At 37.0% G+C, this 14,697-nt stretch overlaps 1 protein-coding gene across 1 annotated transcript; it reads right to left on the bottom strand.

Annotated features, from left to right (window-relative positions):
- Positions 1-11,448: 11,448 nt before the first annotated feature.
- LOC113500081 (glucose dehydrogenase [FAD, quinone]-like) lies at positions 11,449-14,411 on the bottom strand. Its single transcript, XM_026880753.1, has 2 exons — positions 13,440-14,411; positions 11,449-13,320 (listed from the first exon to the last, which is right to left on the bottom strand). Exons 1-2 carry the CDS (start codon positions 13,743-13,745, stop codon positions 11,698-11,700), a joined length of 1,929 nt encoding a protein of 642 aa, XP_026736554.1. The 5' UTR covers positions 13,746-14,411; the 3' UTR covers positions 11,449-11,697.
- Positions 14,412-14,697: the final 286 nt, after the last annotated feature.

Consider the following 14,697-nt stretch of genomic DNA (forward strand, 5'->3'; position numbering starts at 1 on the left):
GAGGTGAGGCAGTAAGTACAGGGACAACTTGAAGTAAGGGTAGGACCGAAGTGAATAATGCAAGGAAGTGATATCACTATTGTTAAGAAGCACTCAGTGATAAGCGGAGCGTAAGAGCGGAGCGAAGGATAAGTGACACTCAAGTGGTTTGCGGTGACTTTTGATAAAACAATAAGTATGCACTAATAATGATTGATTGCAAGGATATCTTACTTTCTTATCCCAGTGGGTCGGCAATATAACATGACGGGAGAGAAATCAGGTTCTCAACGCACACAACAAACAAAAAGTCGGTGCGCAGTTTGGGATCGAACTCAAGACTTGGCAGCCCTGCGTTTTTACCACTAGACCACCAGCTTCTGATAATATGTATTAGCAGGCTGAAGTCGTCACCAAGCCAATATTTAACGATGGATTTATCACCATGTGTGTTATTTCGTTAATTATTTGGCGTCTTAGGGCGAGTTCATTCTGTGCCTTGCATAAAAACACTAAATTGAGAAACTCCCTCTTTTTAAAGCCTATTGAAAAGAAATACAAGATTACCGTGCATAGTTTTCTCCTGTTTAACGGAGTAACTTTTAATCTAAGTAATGAACTAATGATTAAGGGCTCCGGTTGGCTCCGAGACTATTCGAGCACTTCCGAAAAAACATTTAATAATGAACTATTTTCTTAAAATACACAGTTTTATATAAAAAAAAAAGTTCATGCTTCATATTAGTATTGTATTCGTAATTTATTCTGGTGGCAACAAGTTCCTTATAATAAACGACACCGGATTATATTGGTTAACTAGAAAGTTAACCAAATTAGGGCGTAACACTTTTGCCAACAGTGCCAATGTGGGCTTCTATAATAGCATTCTTACCTTACCTTTAGCGAGGCTAGAATGCTTTATAGTATTATGATATTGGCCATAAGATTGCGGGTAGGCCAGTAATTGTATGTAAGTGTTAATTTTAAAAATATTCGTTTAAATCATCCGGGTGATATTTTCTGTAGAGAAAAAACCCCGTAAATAAAAGATAGAAAAGGCGTAACGTTCATCCTGCCACAGACTAATTAATAAATTTTACCCTGAATTTGAAACCTCTGCCTCCGGTCACCGTGTGCTCTCCCGGTAAATTCAATCAGTACCACTGGCTAGGTGATCTTCTGGAGTAAGGGCGCGTGCATAAATAACACGACCGCGACTCGCGTCCGCCCTTATTCTACTCTACGAGTTATTGCCCACGTTGCTAGTATAGACTTGGCCTAAACTGGGTTGCCAATACAAAAAACTTTTTGAGGCGTGTTTTTTTAGTGTTCATTATTATTTATTAATTTTAGCTCTGTGATATTTTCTTTTCGTAAAATCTACGAACCATCTACAAATCCACGACCCCAACGTAACATTACAGTTGTCTACATATAAGAGGGTAGTTTGCCATTGTTAAGAAATTAAATATGACACAGAAGTTCACAAGTTATTTAAAACTATTTATATTTTTTTAATTCAAGATTTTCCCAAAAACGTTGGGACTTATGGAATCTTCAGGCTGGCAACTCCGAGAAGGGTGCTTTAACGAGATTGCGATGGCTGGATTGATTGATAATACGGGATCATGATGGAAGCAGGGAATTGTTTATGTCTCCCCTCCCGGCCGGCTTACTGTTCGATGCGTACTAAGTGACTTCGAATTGAGTGAAAAATAATGAAAATGTAGTTTCCATAGATACGAAAGGATATCTGAGGTAGTAAGCTTTATTAACGCTAATGGCTAATAACACAAAGCGCAGGCTTCTGATACCTCAATTCGTCAGAATGTATTTTTTTTAAATATCTAATGCTTAATATCCGTTGTTTTATTTTTTTATCGATGCTAAAGATACATTGCGAATCCGATTTTAAAGTAGATATAAGTGACAATATTACAACATTCTTAACGTGGATTAAATATTTAAAAAAAAACTGATAATAATGATAAATAACCCGTCAATTGGGAGTCAAACTCGCGTCACTAGCCTATTTGTACCCACATTCAGTACAAAAAGGCTAAAAAATAAAATATTTGGAGAAACAATAAAAAAATATCTTTGTTTAACCTGAATCTTTCTTATTAATATTTGGAGCAGGTACACTAGCAACACGAACATGTGTAAAAAATCAACTGCATACAGTCTATTAAGAAACTTATCGATAGTCGGCCCTAGAATAGAATAGAGAATAGAATTCCGTTTTTCCCTTTGGGTAAGATGCATTGTAAGTACGTTTTACTACAGAAGATAAAAAGGATCAGGTAAATCAAAGAGATCAGGTCACATTACAGCCACAATTGGATGTTAGGCTAGACAAATGATGGCATGAAACAAAACACTCGGGCTGTGATCGATCGCGCGTAGTACGGATACGAACCTGCACGCACTGGGCAAACTAACTGCGGCAGTATATTATAGAAATATCCGTAGATTCCATAGAAATAGGCTATACAAACAGTGTTGACCATCAAATTAAGACTGACGTATCATAACTCTAAAAATATATCACGTAAAAATATATAAAAAATGTGTAAAAATTTTAGACAGACGAGCCTGAGAAATAGTTAGTTACAAACAAGAAAGTAAGCGTATCAAAACGTTCGAAAATATCAAGAAATTGCAGTTGTGAAAGTTGGATGGCGTAGATGGTTTTCCTAATTACAACAAAACAATACTTTAAAAGGAGACGATTTCTCAAAAAAAGACATGTAAAAGTGATGATATATCCCACTTCCCGAATAAATGATTTTATTTCAATAAATCGGCAAGTGTTTGAATAAACATCAGTCTGGCCGCTGCCAATCTTCCTAGTGCGTGGCAACACTGAATAAAAATGCGCTAGACGATATCAAAGAAGAAATACCCGTTCTCTGTACTTATTCGTTGGATTTTTTAAAGAATTCTGAAAAAAAAAGCTATTGCAAGATTCCAAAGCACGTACCGAGTTTTCGAAGGTTGTTAATTAGGATTTTATTGTTTAGAGAAGAGGCTATTGAAAACAGACCAGAATCAAATTCTAACTTACACCTATAACGCTAAAAGAGAGGATTATAAGTTTTACGTGTCTGTCTATCTGCCTGTGGCATCATAGCTCCTGAAAAGTTGTACAATGAAAGCTTTTAGTGTAGGGGGATTTAATCTAAACTAATATATAAAGCTGAAGAGTTTGTTTGTTTGAACGCGCTAATCTCCCTCTCATCTCTAGGGCACTGGGTCATCGATGATCTTACTGATGATACAGATTTGAATAGCGAGCGCAGAGGGTTGGCTGTAAGGTGTAACATGCTAGCTCGTAGGTTTGCACGATGTACAAAGGATGTTAAAGTTACTCTGTTTAGCGCACATTGCCAATCTTTGTACACGTGTGCCCTATGGGTCAATTACACTAAACGGTCTTTCAATGCTCTGCGGGTCCAATATAATAATGCCTTCAGAGTACTTTTGGGACTGCCGCGATTTTGTAGCGTATCTGGAATGTTCGATGTTGCAGGAGTTCCTGACTTCGGTTCACTTGTGAGACAACGTTTAGCATCACTGATGCAGAGAGTTCGCGACAGTTCTAACAGTCGGGTTGCTGTTGCAGCTGGTCATGTAGATAGCCTCATAATGTGGCGCTGCATGACCAAACATCGACCAGCATTTAGGAATATTAAATAATATTATAATAATTTTAAAGTAGCTTTCTTTTTAGATTTTATAAATACACTAGCTGTTGCCCGCGACTTCGTCCACGTGGTTAGAATTTTCTCCGTTTTTTCCACATTTTCCATTGTATCTTCGCTCCTATTGGTCGCAGCGTGATGGTTTATAGCCTAAAGCCTTCCTTGATGAATGGTATATTAAACACAAAAAGATTTTTCAATTTGGACCAGTAGTTTCTGAGATTAGCGCGTTCAAACAAACAAACAAACTCTTCAGCTGTATATATTAGTATAGAAGTATAGATAACTATGGACAAATAAATATATTATTATTGAAAAAACACCAAGGTTTAGATAGTTTATTGTAAACTATACTTTTTTAAGTATGGAGTATTAAAATGATCTACATTATGTTAGCCTTATGTTTGTTAATATAAAGCTCAAGCAATAAGCCTGATAAGCTGTAAAGTCAGGATCGTGAGGAGCTGCTTGTACCAAGGATTAACTACCGAACAGCAATCGACGGTTAATCCCAACCGATTAACATTAGAATAACGACCATATATTGATTTTAGTACGAAGCATGCATGAATTAAATTACGTTTCAAAAGCAGTCGTTTACGTATAGGATTTTTTAATGATTTATTTTGTATTAGATAGTATGTAATATAAAATCACCTTTAACTGAAAGCTAGGCAAACATTTTTATTCATTTTGATGCACCTATCAATCTTATATCTGTAGCGATCATTGCTTATCTCCCATGATGAATTTTAATTTTATACAAGTTCTCCGTGGTCGAGTGGCGTACGCACCGGTTTCAAGGTGTCGATGTCGCTAGCTCTGAGGTCCCGGGTTCGATCCCCGGTTGGTTCAATGTAAAAATTCACATTTCTAAATTATCTCGGGTCTGCGTGTTTGTGATACCTTCGTTGTATCTAGATTCCATAACACAAGTGCTTTAGCAACTTACTTTGGGTTCAGAACAATGTATGTGCTGTTGTCCGCATTTATTTATTTATTAAAATTTTACTAAAAGATGCATCCAATCCACGATGACTGATATATTCTGAAAAATAAAAGAAGTAAAATAATAATAAAATTAAATTTGCAATAATTTTGTAGCTACCTTGCGCCGTCCATGTTTGTGCATTGATAGAGCAAGGGTAGATGGTCCCTGGTAGATACCCCAACACATTTTAGATTAAAGTTCTCAACAACGCCTTTACATGTTGGACCTGTGTCCTCGTGCACGTCTTTAAAAAGGACCGGCTCTCTTCGTATGAAGTTAACCCGGGAATAAAAATAGATACGAATGAAATTAAAATTCACTCTGAGTCTCGATGGACTATGAAATATATCTCACACGTCGAAAGTGGTCTCAAAGTTTGAAAACCACCCGAAAGCCTCGGACGTCGTTTTTAAAACACCCTTGAAAATTTTTCTGATGTTCTGGCAACTTAACTTTAATACACGGTGATAATTACTTTAATGACTTTGCAGAAATTTAAACTTGCGACTTTGACTTGGCAGTTAAAGTCATACCAATATCCTTTAACGAATATTTTATACAAAATATGAAAAACAAACAGTGAAGGCTTTCACAAAGAATCTTTATCAACAGTCTCAGTCATACTACTCACTTATAATTCACTTTTAATACAAAACAAACTTAATTAAAATCGCTCAATGCGTTCGTGACCTATGACTTTTTGGCTCAAAATGAATTTTGTCGCATACACACGTTTGGTTCGCATACAGCCTTATATGTATAACTCCACAATACTCAGAACAAAACGAAACGTTTACCGTCTCCAATAAAACATGGTGTGCTATGACTGTAACACGTGTTTCCAATAAGCGGGGTCCAGTTTATCGATGGTGCTCACTATAAAAGGCACCGGTGACCGCTCCACACCTAAAGGAACTTCGCGACACATTCGCACTTATTGTATATATATACCTATACACTTGTTAGTCATTACCAGTCCCGGATTAAGCCCGCGCGGGGCTTGTAGCAAATTCGGCAAACGTGGACCTAAGTGTCGTTTTGGATTCTCAAATTCCTGTTAGTTTCCCAGTGCACAAAATTGAGCACTAATGGTACAAGTTATTAGTTAGGTAGACTAATAACTTGCACCCTTAGTACTCAATTTTAAAATGTGCGGTTTGGCAGACCTTATACACCGGCTCCCTAGTATTCCCGGGCCGTTAGTGTTGGCTACCCTTGCTGAGCAGTAAGTGGTTAAATCGGCACTGCCGTCACCACAAACATATTAAATATCTTGCTCTTCGTTATTATATCTACATTTGTAGATACAGTTTAGTCTATGTGTCGAATCAATTTGGCGATTTGAGTAAATGGCATTTCTTATAGTAGCACTGGTGGTTAGTGATGTGTCAGATCGTCAGGCTGAAACCTATTTAGAAGTGAGCATATTAACTCCAGTAAGGTCACAAAATTACAAGACACTTAACATGCGGGAATATCCTTCCTATTCTACACAAGTACTCTTCATAACTAAGCCAAGGTGCCAATGATAAACAATGTACATTAATTTAATTCTCCACATTACTACGTGCAGACAAATCCCGTTATTTTTCCTAAATGGGATAGAGCTTACCCTGATCTCATTTACTTGAGCCCGTCAGACGAAAATTATTCAATTTAATGCTTAAATCCTACATTTTTCGCTCATTATTACCAGAATTAAGAGACGCGGTGAAACATTATTATACCTTTTTAATAATAATGGATTCTAAAGCTTATAGTCGTGGATTTCGGTGATTCATAAAGATGTTTTAAACGAAGCATGTTTTTGTTGTTGTTTGTATTAATGTTAAATTTGTAGAGGTAGTAAGCTGAAATGGTTTTGGGCATGCTACGTCTGTTGAAGGACCGATGGCCATTTGAGCAGACGAGAACTTGAGAGGAGACCACGAATCGGCAAACGCAGTGTAGGACGCTCCTAGCCTGATGTACTAATAGATAGCTCAACCAACTTGGCACTGGATGTGGAATCCGCAGCACCGGAATCAAGGAGAAATTAATGGATTATAATTGGACCGTTCACACACTACGAGAAGTTACTGATTAAACCACGAAGATGCATACCAACGAGTGAGATTGATCCCGTCAGAAAACGTTAAATAAGAGCCAAGATCAACACTGTAGTAACGCTTTGGTTGTCGACTTCAACGACTAAATAAGTGCCAAGTTCAATCGCCAATTCCGAAATTTATTTGCTAGATTAAATAACTTTTCTTCTTAAAGTCTAATATTATTTTAACATTTGTTATTACAGCGGCAACAGACAATACATCTTCTGTCAAAACTTAAACTTCCTATCTATCACGGTTTATGACAGACGGACGGATGGACGGTCGGACAGACCGCAAGGTTACATTTTTACCCTTACGGTAAACAATTCTAAAAAGGAGCTATATTGATATCGTACTAAACAATTGACATTGTTATACGTAAATAATTGTAAACATCTAATCAATTAGGGTAAACCAAATGTGCGCACAGTAAGTGTCGGTGGGTCACCGCAGCCATTGCCGCCGCCTGATTACCTACATTCAATCCATTGAATACATAAACGCCTAATTATCTAAAAGGTTCATCTAATCAAGGATTATTTCATATAGGTTATTACGGACTGAGATTATAGTTTACTGAGGTTAGTTTAGTTTTCTGTTTGATGCTTCAACAGCTGAGATTCCTACAGTATTTAATCATGATTTTTTTTTTGCCTGTCTCTTTTTGGTTTAAATTTCTAATTCAAACGAATAACTTGTGAAGAGAGCCGGTCCTTATTAAAGGCGTGCACGGGGACAAATGTTAACATGCAGAGGCATTGTTGAGAACTTTAATCTAAAATGTGATGGGGTATCTACCAGGCTATTTAATTTAGTATTAGGTTCTTCTTGATAGGAATTGTATTCGGTACCGCGCACTGCACCTGTATCGGGCTTACGAGAAACAGCAGATAACATTTTGATTTTCATTATGGGTTGTAAATCATTCTAAACTGCAGGGATTAGCGATAAGTTTTACTTCATTAAAACTGATATTTTAAAGGCGATTGTTGGTGTGTGATAATTCTTTATGCTTAAATTCCAAGTTTTTTTTTAATTTGGTGTGGAGCTAATAATACTGTTTGTCTTGAGCCTCCGGGAGGTATATAATATTCCTAATTAGGGTTAAAAAGGTTGAAAAGTATAAAGTGGTGACACACCATGATAAATCGACGAACTGACTACATTTATAAAAACTTGTTGATTCAATATCTCCAAGTTCTGAATTATTAAATCTTTGGTTTTTAAGGTTTAATGCATTCCAAATTTATGAGATGGCAACCCTGAATGTCAGACAGAAATCAGAGTTGTTGATGTTATTTTACCGTCCCGTAAGAAAAACAGTTGTAAACAACGGCGGCGGGCATCAAACGCTAACTGTGTTACACCACATTAAACCCAGTTCAACACAAACTCAAGTCGCGTCATTACCCCTGGTTTAAATGTTACTACGATTTCTCATCTCATTCTCGACTGATTTATTTTTACTGACTTGAAAAGTCGCGCATTTAATTTATACACGGCTAGGATAGAAGACAACAAAGCAGGCGCGCCCATGTTAAATTTAAAAAAAAAGTTACGGCCTACGGAACTGTCTTTTTTTGCTAAGGCGAGGGAATCCTCATGAACACCCACTCCCTCGGGGAGGAAGTGGGTAGTGTCAGACTCTTACTGACTAAACCTGAACCGTCGTGCTACGTCATCCACGTTTTTGTGTCGATGTCCATAAACTACGGAACTACCTGCCGGGGCAGCGTGATCGTTGGAGAGGATTACCATGGCCCCCGTACACGAAGTGGAAATGAAGGAACATGGGTGGGTTCAGTAAAAGTCCGACACGCCTTTCCGCCGCATCGAAAAGTCGATCTGGAACGAGTAGTGACCGTAAACAAATCTTATACTGCATAGTAGACGAATGTATAGAGTTTAAATAAATATGATGTAAGCCTGATATACAGGTTCATATTAAGTATTATTCATGTAAGTTACGTTTTTGACATAAAAGCCATTAGACATAAGAAGGGCTCTTAACGTGAAAGGTTTTTGAGTTGAAGATCGACGTCACCAATATACTAGAATGTGTGGAGTGTCGATTCGAAAACCTTGAAGTTAGTGTGACAGTTACAATCAGAAACTGATTTCTATTAATACGGTTAAAGTACCAGAATGTTTAATAACATGTAGGAATGTGTGTTTCACCATCATCACCATAATCCTATGAATGGATCATGATGATGGTATGGTTAAGGGTGTCTTTGTGCTCATGTCTCGGATGTTTCTGAAAGCCTCCGCGACAAGAAATAAAGATATTGTAATTTAATTATTCTATTTCTGTATAGTTTTTTAAATATTATTTTTCATTTATTTATTTTTAGTAAAGGAATGCATTTAAGAAAAAGCGAAAAGAGATCGTTTAAAAACTGTAGTAAGGCAGCGGGGCCATGATAATCGCGGTCACAGCACTCAGTGACTTTGTCATGCAAACGAGTATTTTTACGAATTCCCAAGTTCGAACTCGGATCAGAGAAACCTTTCAGAGTGGTTAGCTTATAGAGGCACTTACAAAAATATGCGTACTCGAAATATTTTTAAATTGACAAGTAAATGTATGTTATATTTAATACAAGACAAAACCCAACTGTGATTCTCGGTAACTTAGAGATCTATAAATAACTTAAGTGCCCATTTTATTATATGTGTATTCCATACAAATGGCGAGTAACAAGTAATAATGAATGACAAAAATCGAAATCTAAGTTCTTGATCAGAATGATGTAAAGATTACATATTTGTCAGGTTCCATAATATATAATCAAGGCCTCATTCGCAACAGAACTGGTCTATTATAAGTATGGGTAAGTTGCGAGTGCCTTGAGGCCACACTATTATCACTGTTTTTTAATTAACTCAAGGTTTATTATTATACTCGTAGTATCAAAGTAGAACGACAGAATTTCTTAACGAAGTCGGCTAGAAGAACCAACGAAAATGGACGAATGAGGATAATGCCTTAGCTAGTAGTACAATGACTGTACGGTAAGGTCCTTGTTAAAAACTGTGAAGGATTCGCATGAACAACAAGATTTTTCATGGGTTTTGAACCACGTCAGAGATCTGCTTAACTTCTAGGGAAGAAACAAGGATAGTAAAGGAAGGCTAAACGTATAGAGGCCTTGTTAATAATTTTAGTCTAAAGTGTGATCTGTAAGGGGCCATCCTCCCCCACTCCATCGGAGAACAGACATGGGATGGTCGTTCTGCTTATATCTATAAAACTAAGCAACAAATTCTGATGCGGTTTTTTTCAGTGATTCAAAAGAATCGTTTTAAAGTATAACACATGCTTAATTTATTAGAGAAAAACAATTTTAAAAGTGACTATTTTTACGTGTTATTGCAAACCCCTGCTTAAATCTACGAGATAGATCAAAATAGTGTTCTGCAGTATTGCTCACCATAAAAAGCTAAAAAAAAGCCATTGACAGAATACGTCTATATTTTAAGATTGACTCACAATTACTTAGCATTTTTTCTGGTAAAAAAATGGCCTAATACATCGCTTATTTTGTTCGAGAGTATTTAATTCTCATCAAAATATATTTTAGAATTGCATCCGTGCGAAGTCAGGGCCGGTCGCTACTTTACATACATACATATATAAGTTATTTGTGAACTGCATTTGACTGTTTTTTAATGCTTTGGGTATATTTCGATTTGTATATTCTACAAAAACGAAAGTATATACATAGAATTAAACATTGTTTTATTAATTACTAGCTGAAAATAAAAACAAACAATTTCGCTCAAAAAATAAAATATTTTTTTTAGTGTGAGCAACCATTATCACTTAGGGGTATGAAAAGTAGATGTTGTTCTATTCTCAGACCTACCCAATATGTATAGAAAATTTCATAAAAATCGGTTGAACCGTTTCGAAGGAGTACGGTAACTAACATCGTGACACGGGAATTTTATATATTAGAAGAAGATACCGATAACGATCAGTCGCCAACTTCTTTATTAACCCTTTTTGATTGAACATTGTAAATTAAATTCTTGACTTAAGTATTGAAACGCTATTTGAGCACGCAATCCTTGTTGCGAAATTAAATCGTACTTAATTTTTAGGTCAATCAAACATAAATACAACACATTAATTACTGTGAAATCAATCGTTGATTTACAAGTCAATATGGATCCACTATACCGTAAACATTTCGTTATATGTACATAACACTAGTATCTCCACTTGCCCACTGCTGGACACAAACACGTTTACTTACCATACATGAAAGGTTTGAGCAATATTGAGCATTGATCACCATGCTAGCTTACTGCGTGTTAGCTATTTCTGATTCCACGTTCGGAATCCAGGATTCCTCATTAAGTATTCCGTCACCGTTTGTCAGTGGTGTCTTAGGATAATAAGATACTAACCAATTTCACTTTGAAAAATTCAAATTTATATCTATTTTGATTGCGTTGGGATTGAACCTGCACCTCGTGCATATATGTATATCCATGCAAAGAACCTCAAGGTCACCTCACCCGTTCTCACTTTTGTTAATGCAGCCTGAAAGTTTTTTCAATATGGTGTTGAATATAGTTTGATGAGCCTTTGCCCGGAGGTGGACATATTTATGATATTTTAGACTATCAAACTGTAGGCGCAAAATTTTTAAGGTGTATCTAATAGACAATAACGTTTAGTTTTATATTGCTTTCTTATAATTTTCAATTTCAAATAAAGAAATTTATCATGACCTTATTATCTAATGACTTAGATCAGAATCTTACAATACCTCATTTAAAAACGCCAGAAATACATTAAATAATTCAATGATTGATCATCTAGCAACAATAATTATTGATTAAGCGCATGAGTGCAGGCGAAACAATTCTCATATTTTCCAAATAGTTTGTACAAAAAAAAATATCTTCAAATATTACTCTATCAGATGTAGTACCAAGTCCGTAAAGAGTCCTCGTCATCATAAAGAACTTGTTTAAGGTTCCCACTGTGGTCATTGTGATCAGCTTTTATCATATCAGCGGCTTTCTCACCAACCATCATCACGGGAGCGTTAGTGTTACCACTCGGTATCATTGGTATAACTGATGCGTCGACCACTCTTAGCCCATCCACGTTATGCACTCGTAACCTCTCGTCTACAACACCCTGACGCCCCATACTGCAAGTTCCTACTCCGTGTAGTAACGATGAAACCGTATTTTTTGCGTAACACCGCCAATATTCATCTGTACCCCAAGGGATATGCTCACATCCTCTCACACTCAATCTTGCCAGACTTCCTCCAACCTTCCTAAAATATGTTGTATTTATGAACGTGTTCATGAACTTCACACCTTCTGCGGCTACTAATAGATCATATTCATTTCTATAATAACCCAGATTGATGGTGGGATCTTCCATAGGATTTTTACTTTTCAATCTAATCTCTCCTCTTGACAATGGATGCATTAGGACAAGCAGCACATTGTCTATTTCATTGACAGCATTCGTTTTTCCTAGTGACCAGCAAAAGGCCTGATCAAAATTGCCAAGAGTTTTACATCCTATTGCTAATAAGACAGACGCTGCTGCCCCAACATAAGTATTAAAAAATTGGAAATGTGGCTGGTATTTGTTAGGATAGCTACTGGAACTGGTGTTTAATCTAAAGAATCCAGCCTGTACTGGCACTGGTAATGTGTCAAGCTGCGGAGCAGCTGCCATATTTTGAACAGCCGTTAATATTCCAAGTTTACCTTTAAATACTAGCGGTATAGTTTGGTGATCATGAAAATTTTGACCAACAGGAAGATTTATCAGCGTCTTGATTCCAAACTTTGATAATTCTTCTCTTGGTCCTATTCCTGAATGCATTAGAATTTTCGGACTATTAATTGTACCAGCTGAAAGAATGACCTCCTTTTTAGAGTAAATTTTAATCAATTTGTTAGATGTGAAGATTTCCACGCCGTAAGCTCGTAATGTAAGTGGATCCACTAATATCTTAGTGACGGTAGCAAACTTGGCTACTTTTAGATTAGGTCTATCCTTAGCTGGCCTAAGATAAGCCTCTGCTGTACTCGATCTTCTGCCATTGTAGAAGGTGAAGTGCGGTCTGGAAGCACCCTCGATTTCAGGACCGTTATTTTCCAAAACTTTCTGAATACCCATCTCTTCGTACGAATCCAACCTTATGTTATCTATTATAGCAGTTGACTTTAAGGTAACAAGCCTTGATACCTTAACTGGACCGTCTGTGGAATGCAGGTAAGCATTTTGGGGAGTTTTGAAAACTGACATGTCTGTCATACCTTCTAGCTTTTTGAAGTATGGAAGTACAGACTCCCAATCCCAACCAGGTGCTATTCGGTTCCATTCCTCATAATCTTCAGGCACTCCTCGTGAATATATGAGGAAGTTGGTGGAAGAACAACCTCCAAGCATTTTACCTCGAGGATAATTCAAGATGCCGCCAGGATGCGCGAGGCCAACGCCTTTATCAAACTGAGCTTCCACATTCCAGTCATATTCTGTTCCCGGTAGTGTCACAAACAGACCTGGAATCTGAAGAATGTAAATTATTTAGTTTATTTGACTAAAAGTTATTGATGTAAATGTTCAAAAAACAAACAGACGATTCGAGAGAATTTTCATTTTGTTTAATGGAATGTGATGTAACTGACCACGCTGGTGGGAGGTGGGTCGCCCCCAGCCTCAATGAGCAGCACGTTGAAGCTCGGCACCTCGGAGAGTCGCGCAGCCACCACGGCGCCCGCTGACCCACTGCCCACCACGATGAAGTCGAAACTTTGCCCATCTGAAACCGAAAGAAGATTGATAAAGGTACAAATGCTGGAACGGCTAAACCGATCCGAATGATTCTTGCCTTGGGGTGCCGATCCGTATAGTTTTCGTTCTTGTGATCGCACTTGGTCATGGTTGCTCAACTTTATCAAAGACATCCTCCATTCCTTGCCAATAACCCACATAAACAATTTATTTTTCTTCTACAATTAATATTATTTTGTTTTACAGGAGTTTTAAGAACATTCAATACACCTGCACAAAACACCAAGACTCGGAATAAGCATTGGTGGAATGCACGAACACCTAATAAAGAAATATGATTAAGATTTACTCACGCTCATTTATCGGGATTGGATAAAGTCTAAAGTCTCATTAAAGTCATAATAATCAATTCATAATACAGACTAAGATTATGCTAATTTTTGGGAATGTTAGGTACCATAAATAATTTAGTGTTTACCTTTGAGCTGGTAGTTTTCCGGCCATCCAGTCGACAGAATTGTCTGCGAGAGGGTCAAAGCTCTTAGAAACCACTGCACTAGCGAACAAGACGACCAGTGTTGGAGGATTTTAAATAAATCGTTCACCACTACATTCAGCGGCGACATTTTGAAAACCGTTACTTCAAAAAGTTAATCAATTCCCTTATCTGCGCACGGTGTTTTTTTAAACTTCAACACAAGTCACTTGTTGATAGCTGCCTTTTAATTATGTTTGGCCAAAATAAAACACTACATAAAAAATTGCACTACAAGAGAATATGTATCTACATAATTGCAAAGCGTGGCACAATAGTTTTTGGCACACTTACATAGTTAATGAACTATTAGCGAACACATGACTTACTTAAATAGATAATACGGCCGACTGCCACATTTTATGCACAGTAAATAGGCTTTATTACTAATTTATACCATGCGGTGACCATAGTTCATTTAGAACGACGGATATTTTTAATCGTCTTGGTGCCTAGGACAAATTCTAAAAAATCCTACTTAGAAGAGGCCATTGTCCAACACTAGAACGCGATTGTCTGAATTTAGAAACAGAGCAGAGTTATTTTTGTTAAAGTGCAATAGAAATTCATCACCAGTGAAAATTTCAACTGTTGCCTATCAAGGCTCGTAAAATACA

Source organism: Trichoplusia ni, chromosome 13 (assembly GCF_003590095.1).
Source record: "Trichoplusia ni isolate ovarian cell line Hi5 chromosome 13, tn1, whole genome shotgun sequence".
Taxonomy (NCBI): domain Eukaryota; kingdom Metazoa; phylum Arthropoda; class Insecta; order Lepidoptera; family Noctuidae; genus Trichoplusia; species Trichoplusia ni.

Coding starts and splice junctions, on each gene's coding strand:
- LOC113500081 (XM_026880753.1), bottom strand. CDS start 13,745: ATGTGGGTTATTGGCAAGGAATGGAGGATGTCTTTGATAAAGTTGAGC. Junction 13,321..13,439: donor ACCCACCTCCCACCAGCGTG/GTCAGTTACATC, acceptor TACATTCTTCAG/ATTCCAGGTCTGTTTGTGAC.